The sequence below is a fragment of the Budorcas taxicolor genome, chromosome 8, assembly GCF_023091745.1.
Source record: "Budorcas taxicolor isolate Tak-1 chromosome 8, Takin1.1, whole genome shotgun sequence".
Lineage (NCBI taxonomy): Eukaryota > Metazoa > Chordata > Mammalia > Artiodactyla > Bovidae > Budorcas > Budorcas taxicolor.
The window spans coordinates 86,731,548-86,752,806 of record NC_068917.1 but is presented as its reverse complement, the minus strand read 5'-3'; the positions used below and the strand labels follow the sequence as shown (position 1 = coordinate 86,752,806).

The 21,259-nt window shown below is 35.6% G+C and overlaps 2 protein-coding genes across 2 annotated transcripts in view; one reads left to right on the top strand and one right to left on the bottom strand.

The window, feature by feature from the left end:
- CENPP (centromere protein P) overlaps positions 1-21,259 on the bottom strand; it is a 233,351-nt gene that overhangs the window by 95,998 nt on the left and 116,094 nt on the right. The window lies entirely within an intron of this gene.
- Positions 64-19,922, top strand: ASPN (asporin). Its single transcript, XM_052644665.1, has 7 exons — positions 64-307; positions 2,857-2,969; positions 7,180-7,393; positions 8,507-8,617; positions 14,381-14,474; positions 14,855-14,993; positions 19,725-19,922. The coding sequence occupies exons 1-7, from the start codon at positions 64-66 to the stop codon at positions 19,920-19,922; spliced, it is 1,113 nt and encodes a 370-aa protein (XP_052500625.1).

The window sequence follows — 21,259 nt, the reverse complement described above, 5'->3', positions numbered from 1 at the left end:
TTAAACCTGAACTTAATCCTCAATGTCTACTTACTTCTAGATTGGTCCTCTACATAGGAAGACATGAAGGAGTATGTGCTTCTAGTGTTCTTGACTTTGTGCTCTGCCAAACCATTATTTCACCCTTCGTACATGACACTGAAGAATTTGATGCTGAAGGACATGGAAGACGAAGGTGATAGTGATGCTGACAACTCTCTCTTTCCAACAAGAGAGCCAATTAACCCCTTCTTCCCATTTGATCTGTTTTCAACATGTCCATTTGGATGCCAATGCTATTCGAGAGTTGTACACTGTTCCGATCTAGGTAAGAACATACATCAATTTGTTTTGAAGAATTATGTTGTTCTGATAAAACTTAAAGGATAGGGAAAGATCTCACTGAAATTTTAAAAATCAGCTAATTGTAAAGGAATTTTTTCATTTAAATTTTTGAAAAGTATAACAAACCCCAAAGTCCATCCAAACTTATTTTAAAAATCCAGAAAATCCGAAGAAAACATTGGAAATTTCATGTACAGAATATTTCCTTCTCTCTCCAAATTTGAATCAGTACTTCACTTTAATTTCCTTCAGAGAGAATGGATGTCACTGCGGTTTCATCTTATAGAGTGTCAACTGGTTTAAATTGTGCTTTCTAGCAAAATTCTACAATAACAAAGTAAGTTGTCTGTCCAGAACAATGAATAGGTTATAAAGTTTGTGAAATCTCTAATCTAGACATTTTAAAGACAATACTCTATGTGTTTTGAATGATTTGGGTTTAAAACTATCTAGAAAAGAAGTGGCTGAAATGCAAGTCACTTTCTAAAGTCTTAAAAATGTATAATTCTCTGCTGAGTATTTTATTGTTTTAATACTTCTAATAAGAGTGCTGTCAAACAGAAGGGCATACTCAGGGAGAGGTGTAACAGGAATGCACACTGACACTGTAGTCAGCTGTTTCCAAAAACAGAATGACTCAGACCTGACCCACTGTGGGAAGCCAAAGGTATAGTTCACATTTCCCATACTGGACCCGGAGCTCATCAAGGCCACTTGGAGGGTATATATGAGCAGACAATGCCTCTGCAAGCTTTAGATTTATTTCCCATGGTCACAGCATTTGTGGCAATATTCAAAACTTGTTACAGTGAATTCCAGAGACTTTAAAAATGTGTTATTATGGGATACAATGAGAAAGGTAAACAAAAACCATCCAGAAAAAGAGGATATTATTATCAGCTAGAATCACTGTGAAACTCTTAATGGAATATACAGGCACATATCTTAAAATGACATGGCACTGTTAGCAGCATAAATGTCACCTACCCCATGACCATGGAAAATGAAGGTTCCAAGTTCATCAGGGGTAGGGTAAGGGAAGGTTTGTCAAAATGTATGTTACAGGTCCTGTCTGCAGAACTTCTAGCTTCCTACAAGACCTTCCACTTATTTTCTAAAATCAAAGTAATCTCCTAACAAAACTGCTTCTACCTTGGTAACCCATCAAGTTACCCCCTTTTCCCTCTTTCCAACTAAGTCAAGCTTCTTCAAAGAATTGTCAGTTTTAAAGTATAAAGGGGAAAGTATCGAGGGCTGTCAAGTGGAATGTTGACATTCATAGTATTTTTAAATATTGAATTCTTCAATTTGGGGCTATTAAATATAGTATTAATATTACTTATCAGGAGCCTAGCGGGCTACAGACCATGGGGTCACAAAGGAGTCAGATGTGAGTTAGCGACTCAATAAAAACAACACTCTTCAGGAGTAAGGATGGCTCCAGTAAAAGTGTAGTAATATCTGAAACTCACTTTAAAATACATAAAAAAGATAAACTGATGTATGGATGGACAGTAAGTATAGTATAGTAAAATGTTGATGGGAGAAAAAGGAATATTAGTTTTCACTGTAAAATTATTTAAACTTTTTTGTATATTTGACTGTTTCAATAAGAAAATATAAAAGAAAACGAAGAAGGCCCCATGCGCATCAAGCATAACTATCATACAGAATGTCTGATAACAATCAGGGGTGCACATTTTCAGCCATTTAAGAAAAACAAGGAAAGTAAGGAAGAAATGTACCATATACTCCTGATGATTTTTTGCTTCTTTAAGAAAGAAAAAACACATTTATGTCTTTAAATAATTTAATCAGGGCTTCCCTGGTGGCTCAGATGGTAAAGAATCCATTTGTAATGCAGGAGACACAGTTTTGATATTTCTGTCAGGAAGATCCCCTGGAGAAGGGAATGGCTACCCACTCCACTCTTGCCTGGAGAAGTCCATGGACAGAGGAGCCTGGCAGGCTAAAGTCCATGGGGTCACAAAGAGTTGAATAAATTTTTGTAAATCAAATAATTTACAACTAATTAGAGAAGCTCATTATTAAAATAAATGGGTGGTAAGGTTTTTAATAGTATACATGAAAATAAACTTATTTATCTATTTTCTAAGCATAACTTTCTACATATTGATGCTTCTTAAAATGATCAAAACCCCAGGCTCCAATTTAGCACTATGACTGCCTGAAAATCTGCAAAGAATGTCAACATTCTTTAGTCAAAAGTGCATGAGCAGAATCTGTGCCTCCACTGTAGGTCGCCTCCTTGTAGTCATATTAGAGCACTTCAGCTTAGCTCCATTTAATGTCACTATGACTGAAGGGATGGCTAGACCCAGCTAGACACCTTGTAAAAATAAAGTTACTTGATAAGATCATTAGGCCATTCCAAAGACCAATGTTTTTGTCAGCTGCTTCACATTAAGTCATCTACTATTTAATGGCAATCACAAATTTCTTAAAAAGCACACTAATATCAGCAATCTTATCTTTAGTATATAATATGTATGCAATGTGTTTATTTCTCAGGTCTGTCCTCCGTCCCAAGCAACATTCCATTTGATACTCGAATGGTTGACCTTCAAAACAATAAAATTAAGGAAATCAAAGAAAATGACTTTAAAGGACTCACCTCACTTTATGTAAGAATACATGTTCCTATTTTCAAATATTTAAGTGAAAATCTCTATCACTGCTAAAATGATTACTTGTATTTGTGTTTGTATAAACAAGTCTTTATTTACTGTGTGTGATGAATGACAAAATCCTGTTATTTTGCATTGTTCTAGTCAATGAAAAGTGATAGATTTAATTTAATTATTAATTGGCTTCAACTGACGTTTACTGAATAATAGGCCATTGAAAGGCAGTGGGCTAAGAATTCAAGTAAATGGTCCTTAGATGAGATTATTTCAGTAATCACAGTCAGTGCACACTAAAATAATGAAACTATGGTTATTTATAGCAACTTATTAATGTACAATGTAAGAAAAGCAGTATGCAAACCCACTGACTTAAGAAACCACAAAGCTCTAAGAGCAGCATTGTGCAACATACATAATTGATTAAATATATCTATACGGCTTTTTTTCTAGACTTCTGAAGATGAAAAAGAACTTTTCTTACTATATTGGTTAATATTTTAGCTTTCTAAAATTTAAAAGATTCTTATTTCTCTATTTAACATTTTGGGCCTCTAGATTTTAGCAGGTAAAATTTTGAATGCTATTTGAAATTCGGTTTGGGGGAAGAACCTGATTCCACACTGTCACAGGCATGGGGTGTCATCTCTTCCCCTCAGAGTAATATTAGAGTGGAAGAGCCTCTTTTTCGCACCAGGCTATGGTGGTAAGGCAATACTGCTCTTCCAGGCTGATTTTCCACATTCTCATGCTACCCTGGAGAGAAGAAAGTAAACCTGTTACCTGCAGGGCACCAAGAGGCGATGGGAGAGATATTATGACCATAGCAGTCTCCTGCTATGTAGCCATCCATGTAGCCCTGTTCTCTTCCTGTGTCTGAAAGGCTTGAGGCCACTCTACCCACACGAACCCTGCTGAACCACCCTAGCAGGCAGGGAAAGGAGACTACCAAATCCCATTACGAAACCAGTGCTTAAATGTCAGCTGGAAGATTGTGTTCTAGACACCACGTGGGGTGTTTTACTCAACTCTCTTGCTAAATCCCCTTGAGAAGGCCTGGCACGGATGGCACCAGAAAGCACAGTCAACCCCCTGTGAAGCCATACTCTCCCTTGCATTGCCTGGTGGCTGGGCTTGTGGGGCCTTGACTGCTCTTTTCCCTTTCAAATATACAGTGCAGATTTGCTGGGTTCCATACATAATAAAGTTTCCATGTTAAAAAGAAAAGAGCAAATGGAAGAACATATATATATATATATATATATATATATATATATATATATCTATCTTATAACTGAGGCCTCACTTAAACAGTCAGAAATAGCATAACAGGATCTGTCCAGTCTACCCCACTAACTCCAGTCTACAAAGACTTTTATAGAATAGCAAGGCCATTATTTTACCCTCAGATATTGGAAATATAGTGAATGCTTCTACCACTTCTTCAACCTATATTTATCTATATGACCACAATCATTAATGCCATTTTTAACGCTGAATCATTAAGTCTTTGTCACATCATTATTTTATTATATTTTAGGAGTATTCCAGGGATTTAACCTAAAAGTACTCCAGTTATTCATTGAGAAAAGGGAATCGAAAAGGTGTCAGGAGCTGTCTTAGGCCTCTTTAATTTCTTTTAGTCAATTTTTAAATGGCATTGTATTGGAGTGTTCTGGAGTTCAGCAGTCCCAGGCTGAAATCTTGGTCTAACAGAATCAGAAACATTGGGAAAGTGACTTACTTCTCTAAGTCTGACTTCTCTCAGTTTTAAAAGAAGTGTGATAACAGTATGGAATTCAGAATGGTTATTTAGACGAGTAAATGCATATAAGGTGCTCAGAGTACAACTGTCAGCTATTACTGCTACCAGCTTAGTGTTTCTAGACTGGTCAATGCATGAATGTAAAGTACTTTTAAAAGCACACTTTATACTTAAATTGTTAGCATGTTGTATATCTCAAAACACTTATTTAATTATAGTATCATCTACATGGCACTGGTCTTTAAAGAGAATTAAAATTATTTTTTAGATATCCTATAAATTCTCTATATGTTTTAGCTGCTTGTTTGGCATTCTGATTCTTGCACAGAGAACAATGAAGCATTAGAGAATAAGTGAGATCACTACCCACACACACACACACATATTCCAAGTTCACTTCCAGCCCGCTATTACAGACACATTCATCATGAAGACTTACTGTCCTACCACTGAAAGACTATACTTTTCTCATTTTCTGTCCTTACATATAACCACACTGTTTGGGGCTCTGTGACTGCTATGTTTGGAATTTTCATGTGAAAGCCAACATTGAAAGTACTGCTTAAATGGAGACACTGTGCTAACTCAACTTGCTGGGGCAGCGTTTGAGGGTTAAAAATTCTTACCCCATTTTGTATTACTTATCCTTCCTTTTATGCAGTATGACAACTGCATGTCTTAACCAGAGGGGAAAAAAAAACAAAACCCCATTTGTGATGGCTGGATCTAACTGAGGCCCATATTCCCACTGGGGCTCCTGACAGTGGCAGCCCACAGGAAGTGCACACAAGAGGAAGAGCCAAGTATGGAGGGCAGAAGGGTGGGGGCAGGCAGGGGGCAAATCACTTTTCTTCACTGTGCTCATGTCCTCATCACTAAGAGGACAGAAATAATTTCTGTTAAATTTACCTCATGGGGGTTGAGTGACGTGGCCAAGTTGTTCAATCTTCCCTGTCCTCTCATTTTTTCAGTATAACCAGAGGAAAAGAGAACACATTCTAAATTTGGCAGCACACAGAAAGGAGTATATTTCACCAGCTGGTAACAAAATTTAGTTTAAATTCTTCTCAGTTTAACCTTTTTTAGTTAAAATTATTAAAAGTAGTGATGTCTGAAAGAAGGGTAAGAAAAAGGAGACAGTAAAGGCCTACAGTGAAACCAGTGAACATGATAATAAAAGGACTTTACCTGCCAAAGTATTTGTATTTCTTCTGTGAAACAACAACAATGTAAATAACAGTATAAAGGCATATTAAGTCAAGCTATAAACAAGGAAGATTATTGTAGAATGGTACCAGAGACAGAAGTCAAAAGGAAACAATCTAGATCTGCTTCCTAAAAGAATGAGAGGATCCAGATTAGCAGAGAGGAATAAAAAGTTCTAGCAAAGTTAAACCCACCTGCCATTGCCCTTGGGAAACATTGAAAATTCTTTCTGCAAAATCTGGCATGTTTTGAAAATAGTTACTAGTTGACTGGCAACCCCTAGCACCAAGGACTTTTCCAGTTTTGGTTCTGAAGTTCTGTGCCCCAGTAGATTCTAGGAATGCTAAACCACTTGCCATTGCCCTTGGGAAACACTGAAAATTCTTTCTACAAAATCTGGCATGTTTTGAAAATAGTTATTAGGTGACTGGCAAGCCCTGGTACCAAGAACTTTCCCCGTTTTGGTTCTGAAGTTCTGCACCCCAGTAGACTTAGATGGCTGCAGTCAGACCCTCAACGTGTCATAAAGGGTTTGACTGTGGGGAACGCAGATTCAGGCTGTATAAGTTCTTTTACTTTCTGGGGTTGTGTCTCTTCCGAAGAGTGTTGTCACGCTGCACCAAGAAATAGCCACAGAACTGAGAAGGGGTTGAGTCATTCCTCAGAATCTACTAACACCTCCCCAGTGTCTACAGTATGCCAGAATGCTGAGGGCACATTGTAGGAATTTATTCTTACAAGTCTCTATACTGGAGAAAACAGTATACATTAGTAAACAAGACAGAAATGAGGTTTTAAGAGTAGATAAAATCATGCAAAAATGTATTTGGTGTGTACTGAACTTAACTTTGTAGAGTGAACAGGTTTAAGATAAGATAAAGATAATACCATTCATACTTCCATGAATTGAAATAGGAGAGGGGAACCTTAAACACAGGAAAACTTCACCTACTCAAGATAAATCAAAGGCATGAAACCAATTGTTAAAGCTTTGCACTGTTTCAACTCAGTGGCAAGTGTGTGTGTGTGTGTGTGTGTGTGTGTGCATGCATACACATGTGTGTATTAGCTTAGACTGGACTGGAGAATTATTTACATGGTTAATAAAGTATATAAATGACAGTTTGCATTGATTTTCATGATTTCCAATCACTACTGCATATTGGTAATCAAATATTGGTAATCAAATATTGGTAAATTAAATTCCTGATTCGGTACAACTTTTTATGCTTTATCTAGGCTTTGATTCTGAACAACAATAAGCTAACAAAGATTCACCCAAAAGCCTTTCTAACCACAAAGAAGTTGCGAAGGCTATATCTGTCCCACAATCAACTAAGTGAAATACCGCTTAATCTTCCCAAATCATTAGCAGAACTCAGAATTCATGACAATAAAGTTAAGAAAATACAAAAGGAAACATTCAAAGGAATGAATGCTTTACATGTTCTAGGTAAGTTTTTGCAAATAAATGGGACATTTTGAAATTATACGCAATATGCAGATATAGAGATCTTTATCGTCATTAATAAATTTAGGACTGACAATTTCTAAAATTAATTTTTTAAATCTAATAAGCTTTACCTAGATAAGCCATTCAAAAATCAATTAAAGTATCAAACAAAATTTATAGCACTTAAAGAAATACACCTTTTGTACATAAATACACATGCACTCTTAAGAATTCCCTAATGTGGTTTCTGTTTCCTGATTGTACCTTAACTGGTGAATATTTGTTATTCTCATTTAATTTAAAGATATCATTTTTAATGTAAAAACTACTTAAATATAACCTACAAAATTAATTCAGGTATTATTTAGAATGTACAGCTAACTTTTCATTATTTCTTTAAGATTATTGAACTATGGCATTTTTACTATATATTTTAAATTTTACACACTATTTTATTTCTAACACCCATGGTAAAACCATGTTATCTTCCCCCACAATATCTATTCAAAATTCCTAACCAATATTCTCATTCATTTATTCATTTAATTCAACCAAGTGCCAGACACTTACCAAATAGCTTCACTATCTGGTACTTCCTCAGTTATATTTCTGTTAACAAATAATTTTAATTGATTTGCAATTTTAAAAGTTTAGGTGACAAATAAATGTACACTGCAAGACACAAAGGTTTTGAATGATATGAATGATGGTCTTTCTTCCTAATGTAGTATTACTGTAACAAAATGTTGATCATGCTCATGGTTGGAAAAGAATAAGTAAGTTAGTGATTTAGTAATTCAAAGCAAAAGAGTAAAGCTGTTATATAGTCCAGCCTATGTAATACAAAGCATTCTGTCATCTGAGACTAACAGAAAGGAGAGTAGATAGACACAGAAATAGATACACTGGGCAAAGAAGAGTCTGAACAATAATGCTATGGCAAAACCAATACAGCACTGTAAAGCAAAATAAAGCAAAAATAAAAATTAAAACAAACAAACAAACAAAAAACAATAATGCTCACACTGCTAGGGACATGCATCTCTGTATTCTGAGTTTCCTTCAATATACAACATATGTGTGCTAAATTATATAATTCCGCTCCCCCCACAGAAATGAGTGCAAACCCTCTGGATAACAATGGGATTGAACCAGGGGCATTTGAAGGGGTAACAGTGTTCCATATCAGAATTGCAGAAGCAAAACTGACCTCAATTCCGAAAGGTTTGTATTTATATAGTATTTTTTAAACTGTCATCTTAAAATGACTATTAAATGTAATGCTATAGACACTGTCAAAACCACAGAATTCTTTTTTACCAATATATCTGGTCAGTATAGTATGAAATTTAGTGTTTTTTCATGTACACAAAAAGAACCATATGTAGAGGTGTTTTTTTTTTGTTTTTTGTTTTTTTTGACAGTTTGAAACCAGGATCTTTATTCCCGGAGAATAAAACTTAAGAAGCAATAAATTTTTTATTTTCTCTTTCTGGACATTTACTCATCTTTACCTGTCATTCTGTGAAGTGTCTCAGAGAGGTGACAATTCTGTAGAGAAGAAAGCAGAGGGAGATGCACAGGGTCAGAGACCTTTCTCCAGGCTTGTTAGCAGTAGTTCAGGGTGGGAATGGTCAGGAGAGACCGGCAGATGCTGGCAGTGGCAGGGGTGGGTGTATACTCTGGGCAAGGAACTCTACACCTCATTTTTTTTTTTTTACAGCCGAGCTGTGTACATTAACAGGCTAATGCACAGAAAGGTCTGAAGACAATGTTGGGCACATGCGAAAACTCTTACAAGACAGACATAACCAGTACCAGAATGAGCACCATGCTCTTTATCATGTGACCTGAAGCTGGTGCCTCAAAGTAAAATGTTTCTTAAGTTTGCCACAGGACCAATTTTCTAAAGTATTACTTATAAGATCCCAGACTGATGACTAACTAGATAGGATTTACCTTTCTCCAAGCCCATGCTTAAAGTCTCACCTTCTTCCCCCTTGACAAAGTCTCTCTCCTATGCTAATACCTGGATCAGAAATAACCCCTATGATTAATAACATATTTTCCTTTCAAACAGCCCTGTCTTTCATTATCCACAGTAAAATCAGCAATAATCTTTTTTTCTTCTATTTTATCATTAACTCCTTTTCTATATTACTCAGTAGATCCAGATTAACAAAACAAACATAGGCTGATAATTTAAAAAATCAAGCAAAGCTACTATTACTGATCTTTCATTTCATCTATAGTGGAAAGACAATTTCATTACTAGAGGAAAAATCAGTTTAGTTCAGAACTTACACAATTAAAAACAGCCTTAATTTAGTTTTCAAGGAGATGGCTGTTTTTCCACATGAAAGCTAAAATATTATATTTACCATCTAATCTTTAGAATAACAACAACAGAAATACATACTCTACCTAACAAGTTAAATAAAATCACTTTCATAAGCTGGAAGCTGACGCAGACGGTAAGAGGATGTACTAGAGCAGAAGAGCGGGGCACCACCCCAGAGCTGTGGCTCACAGGTCTTACAGTTATCATCAATATTTATATTTATATTAGCAGTTTTCTTTACTACAAAACATGCTGAGAGTAATTCTCTTCACATTTCAAAGCGTGTCTTTAAATGAAGTTTTAACTCCTTATGAAGTTCTCAAGATTTTTCCAAAGTCTAAAGGAACATTTTATATATTTAGAAGTTTAAATTTCAAATCTCTAAATTTACATAACTACTTCTTTAAGATCCTTAATAAGCGAGAGTCTCTCAGTTGTGTCTGACTCTTTGCAACCCCATAGACTATACAGTCCATGGAATTCTCCAGGCCAGAATCCTGGAGTGGGTAGCCTTTCCCTTCTCCAGGGGATCTTCCCAACCCAGGGATCGAACCCAGGTCTCTTGCATTGCAGGTAGATTCTTTACCAGCTGAGCCACAAGGGAAGCTTATGACACTAAAATCCTTATGACATTCAAAAGACAGTTTTTTCTTTCTACGCCTTATTTGCTCAAATGTTAAGGCTGACTGCCTAAATGTTACAATTCAATCATCACTACCCATTGCAACAGGGTGAATTAGGCAGAGGTCCAGAAGATTCTTAACTAGACTGTACAACGTAAGATGAATGAAAAGTGGTTTTCCTTGTCAACAGTGGTTAAGATTTCACCTTCCACTGCAAAGGGGTGCAGGTTCAATCCCTGGTCGGGGAGCTAAGATGCCCCATGCCTTGTAGCCAAAAAACCAAAACATAAAACAGAAGTAATGTTAACTATAAAGACTTTAAAATAAAAATAGCCATACCAAAAAAAAAAAAAAAAGAAGCAGACTGAAAACTGTTTTTCCTTCATATTCAATTGGAAAATTTTGTTACATAATGGAATTGTGTGGAGCGGAATAGAGACCTGTTTGACTATAGAGTAGATACAGAAATATCCTACGTTGGTACAAAAGTAATCGTGCTTTCATATTGCTAATCTTAAATCATTATAACTAGGGTCAACACATCTTTATTAATCAAAATAGGAACCATTACAATCTACACATTTTTTACCAACGAAAAATAAGTTTGTTTACGGCTGTAGTATAAAAATCCGTTCTTTAGGATTCGACGAACTCTTGGAAAGCATTTTCTGTATCCTGCTGGTTGTGGAAGCATTTTCCCTGCAAAAAGCTGTCGAGATGCTTGAAGAATTGGTAGTCGATTGACAAGAGGTCAGGTAAATATGGAAGATGAGGCAAAACTATGGAGCCCAATTCGATCCATTTTGAAGTGATGGTTGTGCAACATGCAGTTGGGCATTGTCATGGAGAAGAATTTGGTCCATTCTATTGCCCCAGGCCAGCTGCAGGTGTGGCAGTTTTCTATACATCTCATCCATCTGCTGAGCATACTTCTCAGATGTAATGATTTTGCATAAAACTATAGTGAATCAGACTGGCTGCAGACCACCCAATAGTGACCATGACATTTTTCTGGTGCAAGTTTGGATTTGGGAAGAGCTTTGGAGCTTTTCTCAGTCCAACCACTGAGCTTGTTGTTGCTGGTTGTTACATAAAATCCATTTTTCATCACATGTCACGATCTAATCGAGAAACAACTCATCATTTTTGCACAGAATAAGAGAAGACAACATTTCAAAACAATGAGTTTTTTGATTTTTGGTCAGTTCATGAGGCACCTGCTTACTAAGCTTTTTCACATTTCCAATTTGCTTCAAATGCCGAATGATCACAGAATGGTCAATGCTGAGTTGTTTGGCAACTTCTCTTTTAGCTGTAAGCGGATCAGTTTCGAGGATTGCTCTCAATTGGTCACTGTCAACTTCTGATGGCCAGCCACTACACTTTTCATTTTCAAGGCTCTTCTCTTCTTTGCAAAACTTATTGAACCACCACTGCACTTTACCTTTATTAGCAGTTCCTCGGCCAAATGAGTTGTTGATGTTGCAAGTTGTCTACGCTGCTTTACAACCTACTTTGAACTCAAATAAGAGAATCGCTTGAATTTGCTTTTTGTCTAACATTATTTCCATACTATAAAATAAATATAAAATAAACAAGTATGTCATTAGCAAAAAACCATAAAGCAGGTTTATGTTTTTTATATGTGAGTATAGTCATTCTTTAAATATGAGTAAGCTCAACTGATCAGAATTCAAGAAATTAGGATGCTCTCAGTTTAGAATTATTTTCCTGCTCTCTAATTTATTGATTTTTAAAAATAAAAGTATATTATAAAATCAATATAAATTCAGCCATGATGAATATTGTTATTCATAAGGATTTGTCAATTATCTTTAACAGTCTTAATACTAATAAAGGAAGGAAATGTTTTAGCAAGAATTGAAAAAAAGAATGCATTTCCTAGCTAGGCAACAAGAAATTTTGATTGAAAACTAATACATTATGTGTAGGATTAATGAAATGAGGTCTGACTGAATGTTCTGGTTAGTCTCTTTCATTCCAGCTTCAGTTAATATGGAGAGAGCCAGGGTCAGAACTGCAGGGAATCAAACATATCAAACAGAGGAAAAAAATTCTTGTGTTTATGCTGTTCAGTCTCTAAGTCTTGTCCGACTCTTTGCAACCCCTGGACTGCAGTACACCAGGCTTCCTTTGCCTTCACTATCACCCAGCGTTTGCTCAAACTCATGTCCACTGAGTTGGTGATGCCATCCAACCATCTCAACCTCTGCTGTCCCCTTCTCCTGCTGCCCTGTCTTTCCCGGCATTAGGGTCTTTTCCAATGAATCCTCTCTTCAAATCAGGTGGCCAAAGTATTAGAGCTTCAGCTTCAGCATCAGTCCTTTCAATGAATATTCAGGGTTGATTTCCTTTAGGATTGACTGGTTTGATCTCCTTGCTGTCCAAGGCACTCTCAAGAGGTTCTCCCGTACCACAATTAAATAGCATCAATCCTTTGGCGCTCAGCCTTCTTTATGGTCCAACTTTCACATCTGTACCTGACTACTGGAAAAACCATAGCTTTGAATATACGGACCTTTGTTGGCAAAGTGACATCTCTGCTTTTTAATATGCTATCTAGGTCTGTCATAGCTTTTCTTCTAAGGAGCAAGCATCTTTTCATTTTGTGGCTTCAGTTAACTGCCCACTATGATTTTGGAGCCCAGGAAAATAATGATAGAAAAAAAAAATTCATCGGGACTTCCCCAGCAGTCCAGTGGTTAAGACTCCACCATCCAATCAATGCAGGACGCACAGGTTTGATCCCTAGTTGGGGAACTAAGTCCCCAATTACTAGCTGAAGGATGTGGCCAAAAATTAGAAAAAAAATTCATTGGACACCTCTGGGTATTGTATTAATTCATTACTTTAATGAAATCAAACATTTATGCTGCTTTTTCTATAAAAACTGTATTATAAAGTAACTAATTAATGAAGAAAAATTTTTTAGAGAAGAATCGCACCTAGTAAATGCGTAATGAATGATGAAATCAGAAATATCATCATTTTCCAACTGTTAATGAAATAATAAATCTAAGTAGCAGTAATCAATGAATGAGTGTGAAGACTATCAGATGAAAGAATAATTTACTGAATCTAATCTGGTCTCTAGTTCTAACTACTCAGTTCAGTTCAGTCCCTCAGTTGTGTCCAACTCTTTGCGACCCCATGAACCGCAGCACGCCAGGCCTCCCTGTCCATCACCAACTCCCGGAGTCCACCCAAACCCATGTCCATTGTGTCAGTGATGCCATCCAGCCATCTCATCCTCTGTCATCCCCTTCTCCTCCTGCCCTCAATCTTTCCCAGCATCAGGGTCTTTTCAAATGAGTCAGCTCTTCTACTAGGTAATAAGAAATAAAGGGCCTAGATGGAGGCCATTAGCCCAATCTACAAATGAGTATCTCAAACAATTTAATATCTGAAACAAATCAATAGAAGAGGAAAGAGGAGGTAGCATGTAACAGAAGAAGAGATTTAAAGAGATACAAGACTCAAATATATTCTGTACACTTTATTTGGATCCTGACCTGAACAAATCAACTGTAAAATAATATACTTGAGGTTATTAGGGAAATGATTATTAGAAGATAGGAAAGAATTATTACTAATTTTGTTAGATGTGATACAGACATGATGATTACGTAAGGGGAAAAAAAGATGACCTTATGGGGTTAGAGATGTCTAGTCTTTACAAGTGAAATGACATTATATATGAAATTGGATTTTAAGTACTCTAGCAAAAAAATAAATTAATAAAAGCAAATAGATAATAAATAACTACTAAGGTAGATGAAACAAAATTGGAGAAATGGAGATAATTGCTGAAGCCGAGCAACCAGCAAGGTTTCTAGTTTCTATTTTTTTATGTTTGAAATTTTCCATAATAATAATAATTTAAAAAAGCAAATCCCCTAAAACTGCCTAAGTCTATAATGTGAAACTTAATGAGTAAATAAATAATCAATAGGGCTTGGTCTTAGCCTGATCTAACATACATATTTCTTTTCTTATCATTAGAACTACCTTCAACTTTACTGGAGCTACATTTAGATTATAATAAAATTTCAGTTGTGGAACTTGAGGATTTTAAACGATACAAAGATCTGCAAAGGTAAACATTTCTCAAATCCTATCCAACTTGTAGGTGGTAGTCCACATGATGACAATATTAATGAAACTTCTTAGAGAATGTGTTGAGGGACACAATCAAAATTGAGGGAAAACTAGAGTGGATTGCTATCATTCTGTCTCAGAAATGAAAGAAGGAATGAGTAAAAGGATACTTTCCGAATGTTCCTTTTGTTGCACACAGGTTAGAAAATTTTCTGACGGTAGAGGAGAGGGCTATTACATCCTGAAATAGGTTATTAAAAGAAAGTATGGAATACCTTTCTCTGAACATATATACAAATATTTCTAACTTAGTTGTGTTTTCAGCTAACTGAATCATATCATCTGCTCAAGAGTTGATGCATTTTATATCACTCTTAGGCTGGGTCTAGGAAACAACAGGATCACAGATATTGAAAATGGAAGTCTTGCTAACATACCACGTGTGAGAGAAATACACCTAGAAAACAACAAACTAAAAAAAGTGCCTTCAGGATTACAAGAGTTGAAATACCTCCAGGTAAAACATTCTACTTGTGTTTTGTAGACATTAATACTTTCTTTTGTTTTTATGAAATATATTAGTATCTGAAGCAAAGAAGTAAGTAGCTTCACACCCTAATCATCCTCCTAACCCCCTAATGACCCTCCTAATTCACACCCTAATGACCCTCCAGATTATCCAACATGTTTTATGCAGCAAGAGTGTTAGAAGGCCAGTTTCTATTAAGGTATCAGCCAGAACACTCAGGAACCCATTTCTAAGCCTCAGTTTCTTCTGCTGAAACTGTCAAGGTCATTGTGGTTAAGGTGCTGACAGCTAATTTCAGGTTTCTGGGGTGGCAATAACTATGTAAAGGCAGGACTGGTCAGGAGGAAATCAAGCAGGATTATATAACCTTTCATTCTGTAAACACTTTATGAAGGAAGAGCATGTGCACAAAGTCTGAGGTGTTTTCACTATCAATGTGGTGCCAGTTAAAAGTGTGCATGCTTTTCAAAAACCTCAGGCCAGAATATATATTCAAAAGTCAGTGTTTGGAGCATTAAGGGCTCACATTTCTTATTCTTAATTATTAGAAAAACTTTCCCTTCTAATCTGGCAACTCTTGACTAGCCAGAAGGGGCCACAGAATTGTTGAAGAATCTGATAAAGCTTTAGATACTCTAAGAAAAAATATGAAGAAAATCTTTTCACATAATTTTAGGAATTTCACAGATCTTCCCGATTTCCATCTATGGACCTCAAATTAAGCAGCCCTACTTAATCTCAATCATCTTTAGTCCATTTTTCTTATGTGCTTTCCTTGATATACTGTACAAAGTCCTCATCGTCTAAGGAAAAACATATTGAGAACAAAACTGGGTCTTGAGCCACTTGCTTGTACATTTCTTTCTAATTTTTCTTTAAATAAGTTTTGTTCACTACACAAAAAGAACCCTTTGGCCTAGAAGCCATCAAAATGCATGTGACATTGGCAGGTGCTAATCTGCCAATTAAGATTACGACTTCTGTTTTGATTTTTTTTCAAATGTTGTGTATAATCTTATTTTTTTAAACAGTGGGCACAAGTGGGGTCTTCCCTGCTTTAAGCTGTCCAGTCTTTAAGTACTTTATTCCACAATACTGATCCTAGATTCTGAGCATCTTAAATCTATCCATACTATTGCTAGCATTAAAAAAATTAAACAGAATTATAACACAAACATAGTCATAAGGATACATTCAACGAACGTCCACAAAGCAAAAACACCCATGTCCAGCACTGTTTTCCATTCCCAGTGAGGTCAATGCTGTGGTAAACTACATCTTGCACTGCTGCTGGGCTCCTAGGAAACCATATAATGCATCTGCCATGAAGTCCCCAAGATTAATAGAGGGCAGCAGCGACTCCAACACAAAACTTAGAGGTTTTAGCAATGCCTACAGTTCTCAGGACCGGCTCAGATCAATCTTACCAAAGCAAAATGAAGAGGTAACCAAAGCTAGATCTGGTATCCTAGCCTGCCAGCAAAAGGCTCCTTCTTTATAATATGCCAAAACATTGTTAGTTAAGTAGATTGCTTTTACTTCCTAGAAATCTCAGTTGCCAAAAGAGTTCAAAGAAGAAATTTATAGGGCTATTAAAGGGAATGAAGGGAAGGTCTTATATTTTCCATTTTTTTTCTGAGTAATTTAACAAGACATATACACAGCCTATAAAATTGTATTTTGTCCATTGGTGCAACTAAAGATTCAACTATTGATGCTATATTACAGATATGTATTTAAAATATCACAAAATTCAACATCCATTTATGATAAAAACTCTCCAGAAAGCAGGAATAGAAGGAACATACCTCAACATAATAAAAGCTATATATGACAAACCCACAGCAAACATTCTCCTCAATGGTGAAAAATTGAAAGCATTTCCCCTAAAGTCAGGAACAAGACAAGGGTGTCCACTTTCACCGCTACTATTCAACATAGTTCTGGAAGTTTTGGCCACAGCAATCAGAGCAGAAAAAGAAATAAAAGGAATCCAAATTGGAAAAGAAGAAGTAAAACTCTCACTGTTTGCAGATGACATGATCCTCTACATGGAAAACCCGAAAGACTCCACCAGAAAGTTACTAGAGCTCATCAATGAATATAGTAAAGTTGCAGGATATAAAATCAACACACAGAAATCCCTTGCATTCCTATACACCAATAATGAGAAAGTAGAAAAAGCAATTAAGGAAACAATTCCATTCACCATTGCAACGAAAAGAATAAAATACTTAGGAATATATCTACCCAAAGAAACTAAAGACCTATATATAGAAAACTATAAAACACTGATGAAAGAAATCAAAGAGGACACTAATAGATGGAGAAATATACCATGCTCATGGATCGGAAGAATCAATATAGTGAAAATGAGTATACTACCCAAAGCAATTTACAAATTCAATGCAATCCCTATCAAGCTACCAGCCATATTTTTCACAGAACTAGAACAAATAATTTCAAGATTCGTATGGAAATACAAAAAACCTCGAATTGCCAAAGCAATCTTGAGAAAGAAGAATGGAACTGGAGGAATCAACTTGCCTGACTTCAGGCTCTACTACAAAGCCACAGTCATCAAAACAGTATGGTACTGGCACAAAGACAGACATATAGATCAATGGAACAAAATAGAAAGCCCAGAGATGAATCCACACACATATGGACACCTTATCTTTGACAAAGGAGGCAAGAATATACAATGGAGTAAAGACAATCTCTTTAACAAGTGGTGCTGGGAAAACTGGTCAACCACTTGTAAAAGAATGAAACTAGATCACTTTCTAACACCACACACAAAAATAAATTCAAAATGGATTAAAGATCTAAATGTAAGACCAGAAACTATAAAACTCCTAGAGGAGAACATAGGCAAAACACTCTCAGACATAAATCACAGCAGGATCCTCTATGATCCACCTCCCAGAATTCTGGAAATAAAAGCAAAAATAAACAAATGGGATCTAATTAAAATTAAAAGCTTCTGCACAACAAAGGAAAATATCAGCAAGGTGAAAAGACAGCCTTCTGAATGGGAGAAAATAATAGCAAATGAAGCAACTGACAAACAACTAATCTCAAAAATATACAAGCAACTTATGCAGCTCAATTCCAGAAAAATAAACGACCCAATCAAAAAATGGGCCAAAGAACTAAATAGACATTTCTCCAAAGAAGACATACGGATGGCTAACAAACACATGAAAAGATGCTCAACATCACTCATTATTAGAGAAATGCAAATCAAAACCACAATGAGGTACCACTTCACACCAGTCAGAATGGCTGCGATCCAAAAATCTGCAAGCAATAAATGCTGGAGAGGGTGTGGAGAAAAGGGAACCCTCCTACACTGTTGGTGGGAATGCAAACTAGTACAGCCACTATGGAGAACAGTGTGGAGATTCCTTAAAAAATTGCAAATAGAACTCCCTTATGACCCAGCAATCCCACTGCTGGGCATATACACCGAGGAAACCAGAATTGAAAGAGACACATGTACCCCAATGTTCATCGCAGCACTGATTATAATAGCCAGGACATGGAAACAACCTAGATGTCCCTCAGCAGATGAATGGATAAGAAAGCTGTGGTACATATACACAATGGAGTATTACTCAGCCGTTAAAAAGAATTCATTTGAATCAGTTCTGATGAGATGGACGAAACTGGAGCCGATTATACAGAGTGAAGTAAGCCAGAAAGAAAAACACCAATACAGTATACTAACACATATATATGGAATTTAGAAAGATGGCAATGACGACCCTGTATGCAAGACAGGAAAAAAGACGCAGCTGTCTATAACGGACTTTTGGACTCAGAGGGAGAGGGAGAGGGTGGGATGATATGGGAGAATGGCATTCTAACATGTATACTATCATGTAAGAATTGAACCGCTAGTCTATGTCTGACGCAGGATACAGCATGCTTGGGGCTGGTGCATGGGGATGACCCACAGAGATGTTATGGGGAGGGAGGTGGGAGGGGGGTTCATGTTTGGGAACACATGTAAGAATTAAAGATTTTAAAATTAAAAAATAAATAAATAAATAAATAAATAAATAAAAAAACAAAATGTGGAAAACATAAAAAAAAAAAAAACAATAAAATATCAATAGACATATTTCTCTATAAAACAAAAAAGTAGTTCTATCTTGAACACAGAAAATGCTAGCTAAAAATTCTTCACATTCATATTGTAAAACTAATTCTTAGAGCATTAAATTTCATTCTTCCACTCATTTCTAATACTTTAAAAACACATTATTGCATATGGTACTGAAATAACCCTACACACACACATCCTAAAAGTTGGGTATTACTATGCATAAAAGCAAAAAGCTATTCCCATGTGGTAAGTCTACTTTACTGTACGACAAAAAACTTTCATCTATGTATGTGTGTGAGTGTGTGTGTATGTAGAGAGAGAGACAGGGACAGGAGAGTGGCATGTGCTGACCAGGCTGACCTTGGCTTTGGCATGAGTACACACCACACTTCATATATACAGCAATTTCTGTATAATACAGGAGCTTGAGTCTTTATAATAAATATTTAACAGGCATAAATGAGCACATATGTTTTAAGCAAAATATGTCCAAATCAGTTCAAAACAGAGACAAAGCTATGAACAAATGCTGACTACAAACAGAATTTCTTCTTTTTCACATTTATCAAGAATTTTTAATCCATTCTTTCCCCTTATTACAACAGATAATCTTTCTTCATTCTAATTCAATTACAAAAGTGGGAGTGAATGATTTCTGCCCAACAGTGCCAAAGATGAAGAAATCTTTATACAGTGCAATAAGTTTATCCAACAACCCGGTAAAGTATTGGGAGGTACAACCTGCAACATTTCGTTGTGTTTTGAGCAGAATGAGTGTTCAGCTTGGGAACTTCAGGAAGTGATAATTAGTAATTAGTGATATACATTTAATATAAAATTCAAAAATTGTTACATTTGGAATACTTGAACTCTATTAATAATGGTGGTACTATGCATCAATGCAAAATCTATTCCCATGTGGTTAAGTCCACTGACTTATTGTATGACAATAAATTTCAACAGAATTTTGCAAAAACTATTGATACATCAGGATTGAAGGAAATAGGCATATACTGCAGTTTCCTTTTACATGTAAATGATTTTGCATAAATTTCATGCTTGAACATTCTTTCTCAGTAACAAAAAATAAGACATTCAGTATTTAACACTTTGTTATCAAGTGCATTTAAAAAAGAACTGTACTGTAAATGGAATGCTTGACTTAGCAAAATTTTTGTTCTTTCATTTGCTATTAGAAAAAGAAAATCGACAAGTACGGTTATATAAAGAATACATTATACTATTCTTATTCTGTCTTTAAAAACTTTGGTATTACTGTAATATTTCTAATAATGTTGAAGTATGGTTTGATATAATCTTATTCAAATTTTCACATCTTCAAGACTTACTGTCTTTATGTTTAAAACTTCTTTATAATAAAGTCTTCAGTAAGTGTTTATTACCAACTCAAACAGATGCTACTCATACAGCTGTTTTTCAAGCTGTAGCACATACTTTTCTTTTTAATTATTATTACCTGATTATAAACTCTCTATAGAAATGCATAGTGAGTGTTTATATAAAATCTCACATTTTTTTTATTATTACAGTTATTATAAGCTTTTAACAGTGTGTCAATTGTTAGGTTATATAACACTGTCACTTCAATGCTAACGAATATTTTCAAGATGTCCCTTTGTAAGACCTTGGTTGGAAGAGACTGGATATTATCAACTCTATACCAAACTGTCTCCTTAAATATGCACAGACTGGATAACTCTGAAGAACACATCTTGTATAACTGAATAGGCAGATCATTAAATAGAAACTAGCTCTGTATAAAAATTAACAATACTTACATATGTATTTTTTTGGTGTTCAACATAAATAAAACTAAAAAAAATAAGGAAAACATTAAAATATTGGCTTGAAATAAAATATTTGTGCTTTGGTTTTTCTTCCTCCACCCAGAAAAATAAACTATTTTTGATAAAACTCTTATATATGACACTTTTAGTACAGTGTTAATGCTTATTCTTGATAATAGTATTGAAACAACCCAAATCATACCTGTGCTATGGGAGCTAATCATCTTTATAGTAAACCACCTCAAAAACTAGACTTCAAATAATTCTGGGGAGAGCCGTACATTACAAACACATAAAAAGGGGTGGAGGGTCGGGATATCCAGATCAAGAAA

What these genes read in the sequence shown, in the direction of transcription:
- ASPN (XM_052644665.1), top strand. Translation starts at nt 64, where the DNA reads ATGAAGGAGTATGTGCTTCTAGTGTTCTTGACTTTGTGCTCTGCCAAA. An exon ending in GAATGCTTTACATGTTCTAG is followed by an intron (nt 7,394 to 8,506) that starts GTAAGTTTTTGC and finishes CTCCCCCCACAG; the next exon opens with AAATGAGTGCAAACCCTCTG. An exon ending in ACTGACCTCAATTCCGAAAG is followed by an intron (nt 8,618 to 14,380) that starts GTTTGTATTTAT and finishes TCTTATCATTAG; the next exon opens with AACTACCTTCAACTTTACTG.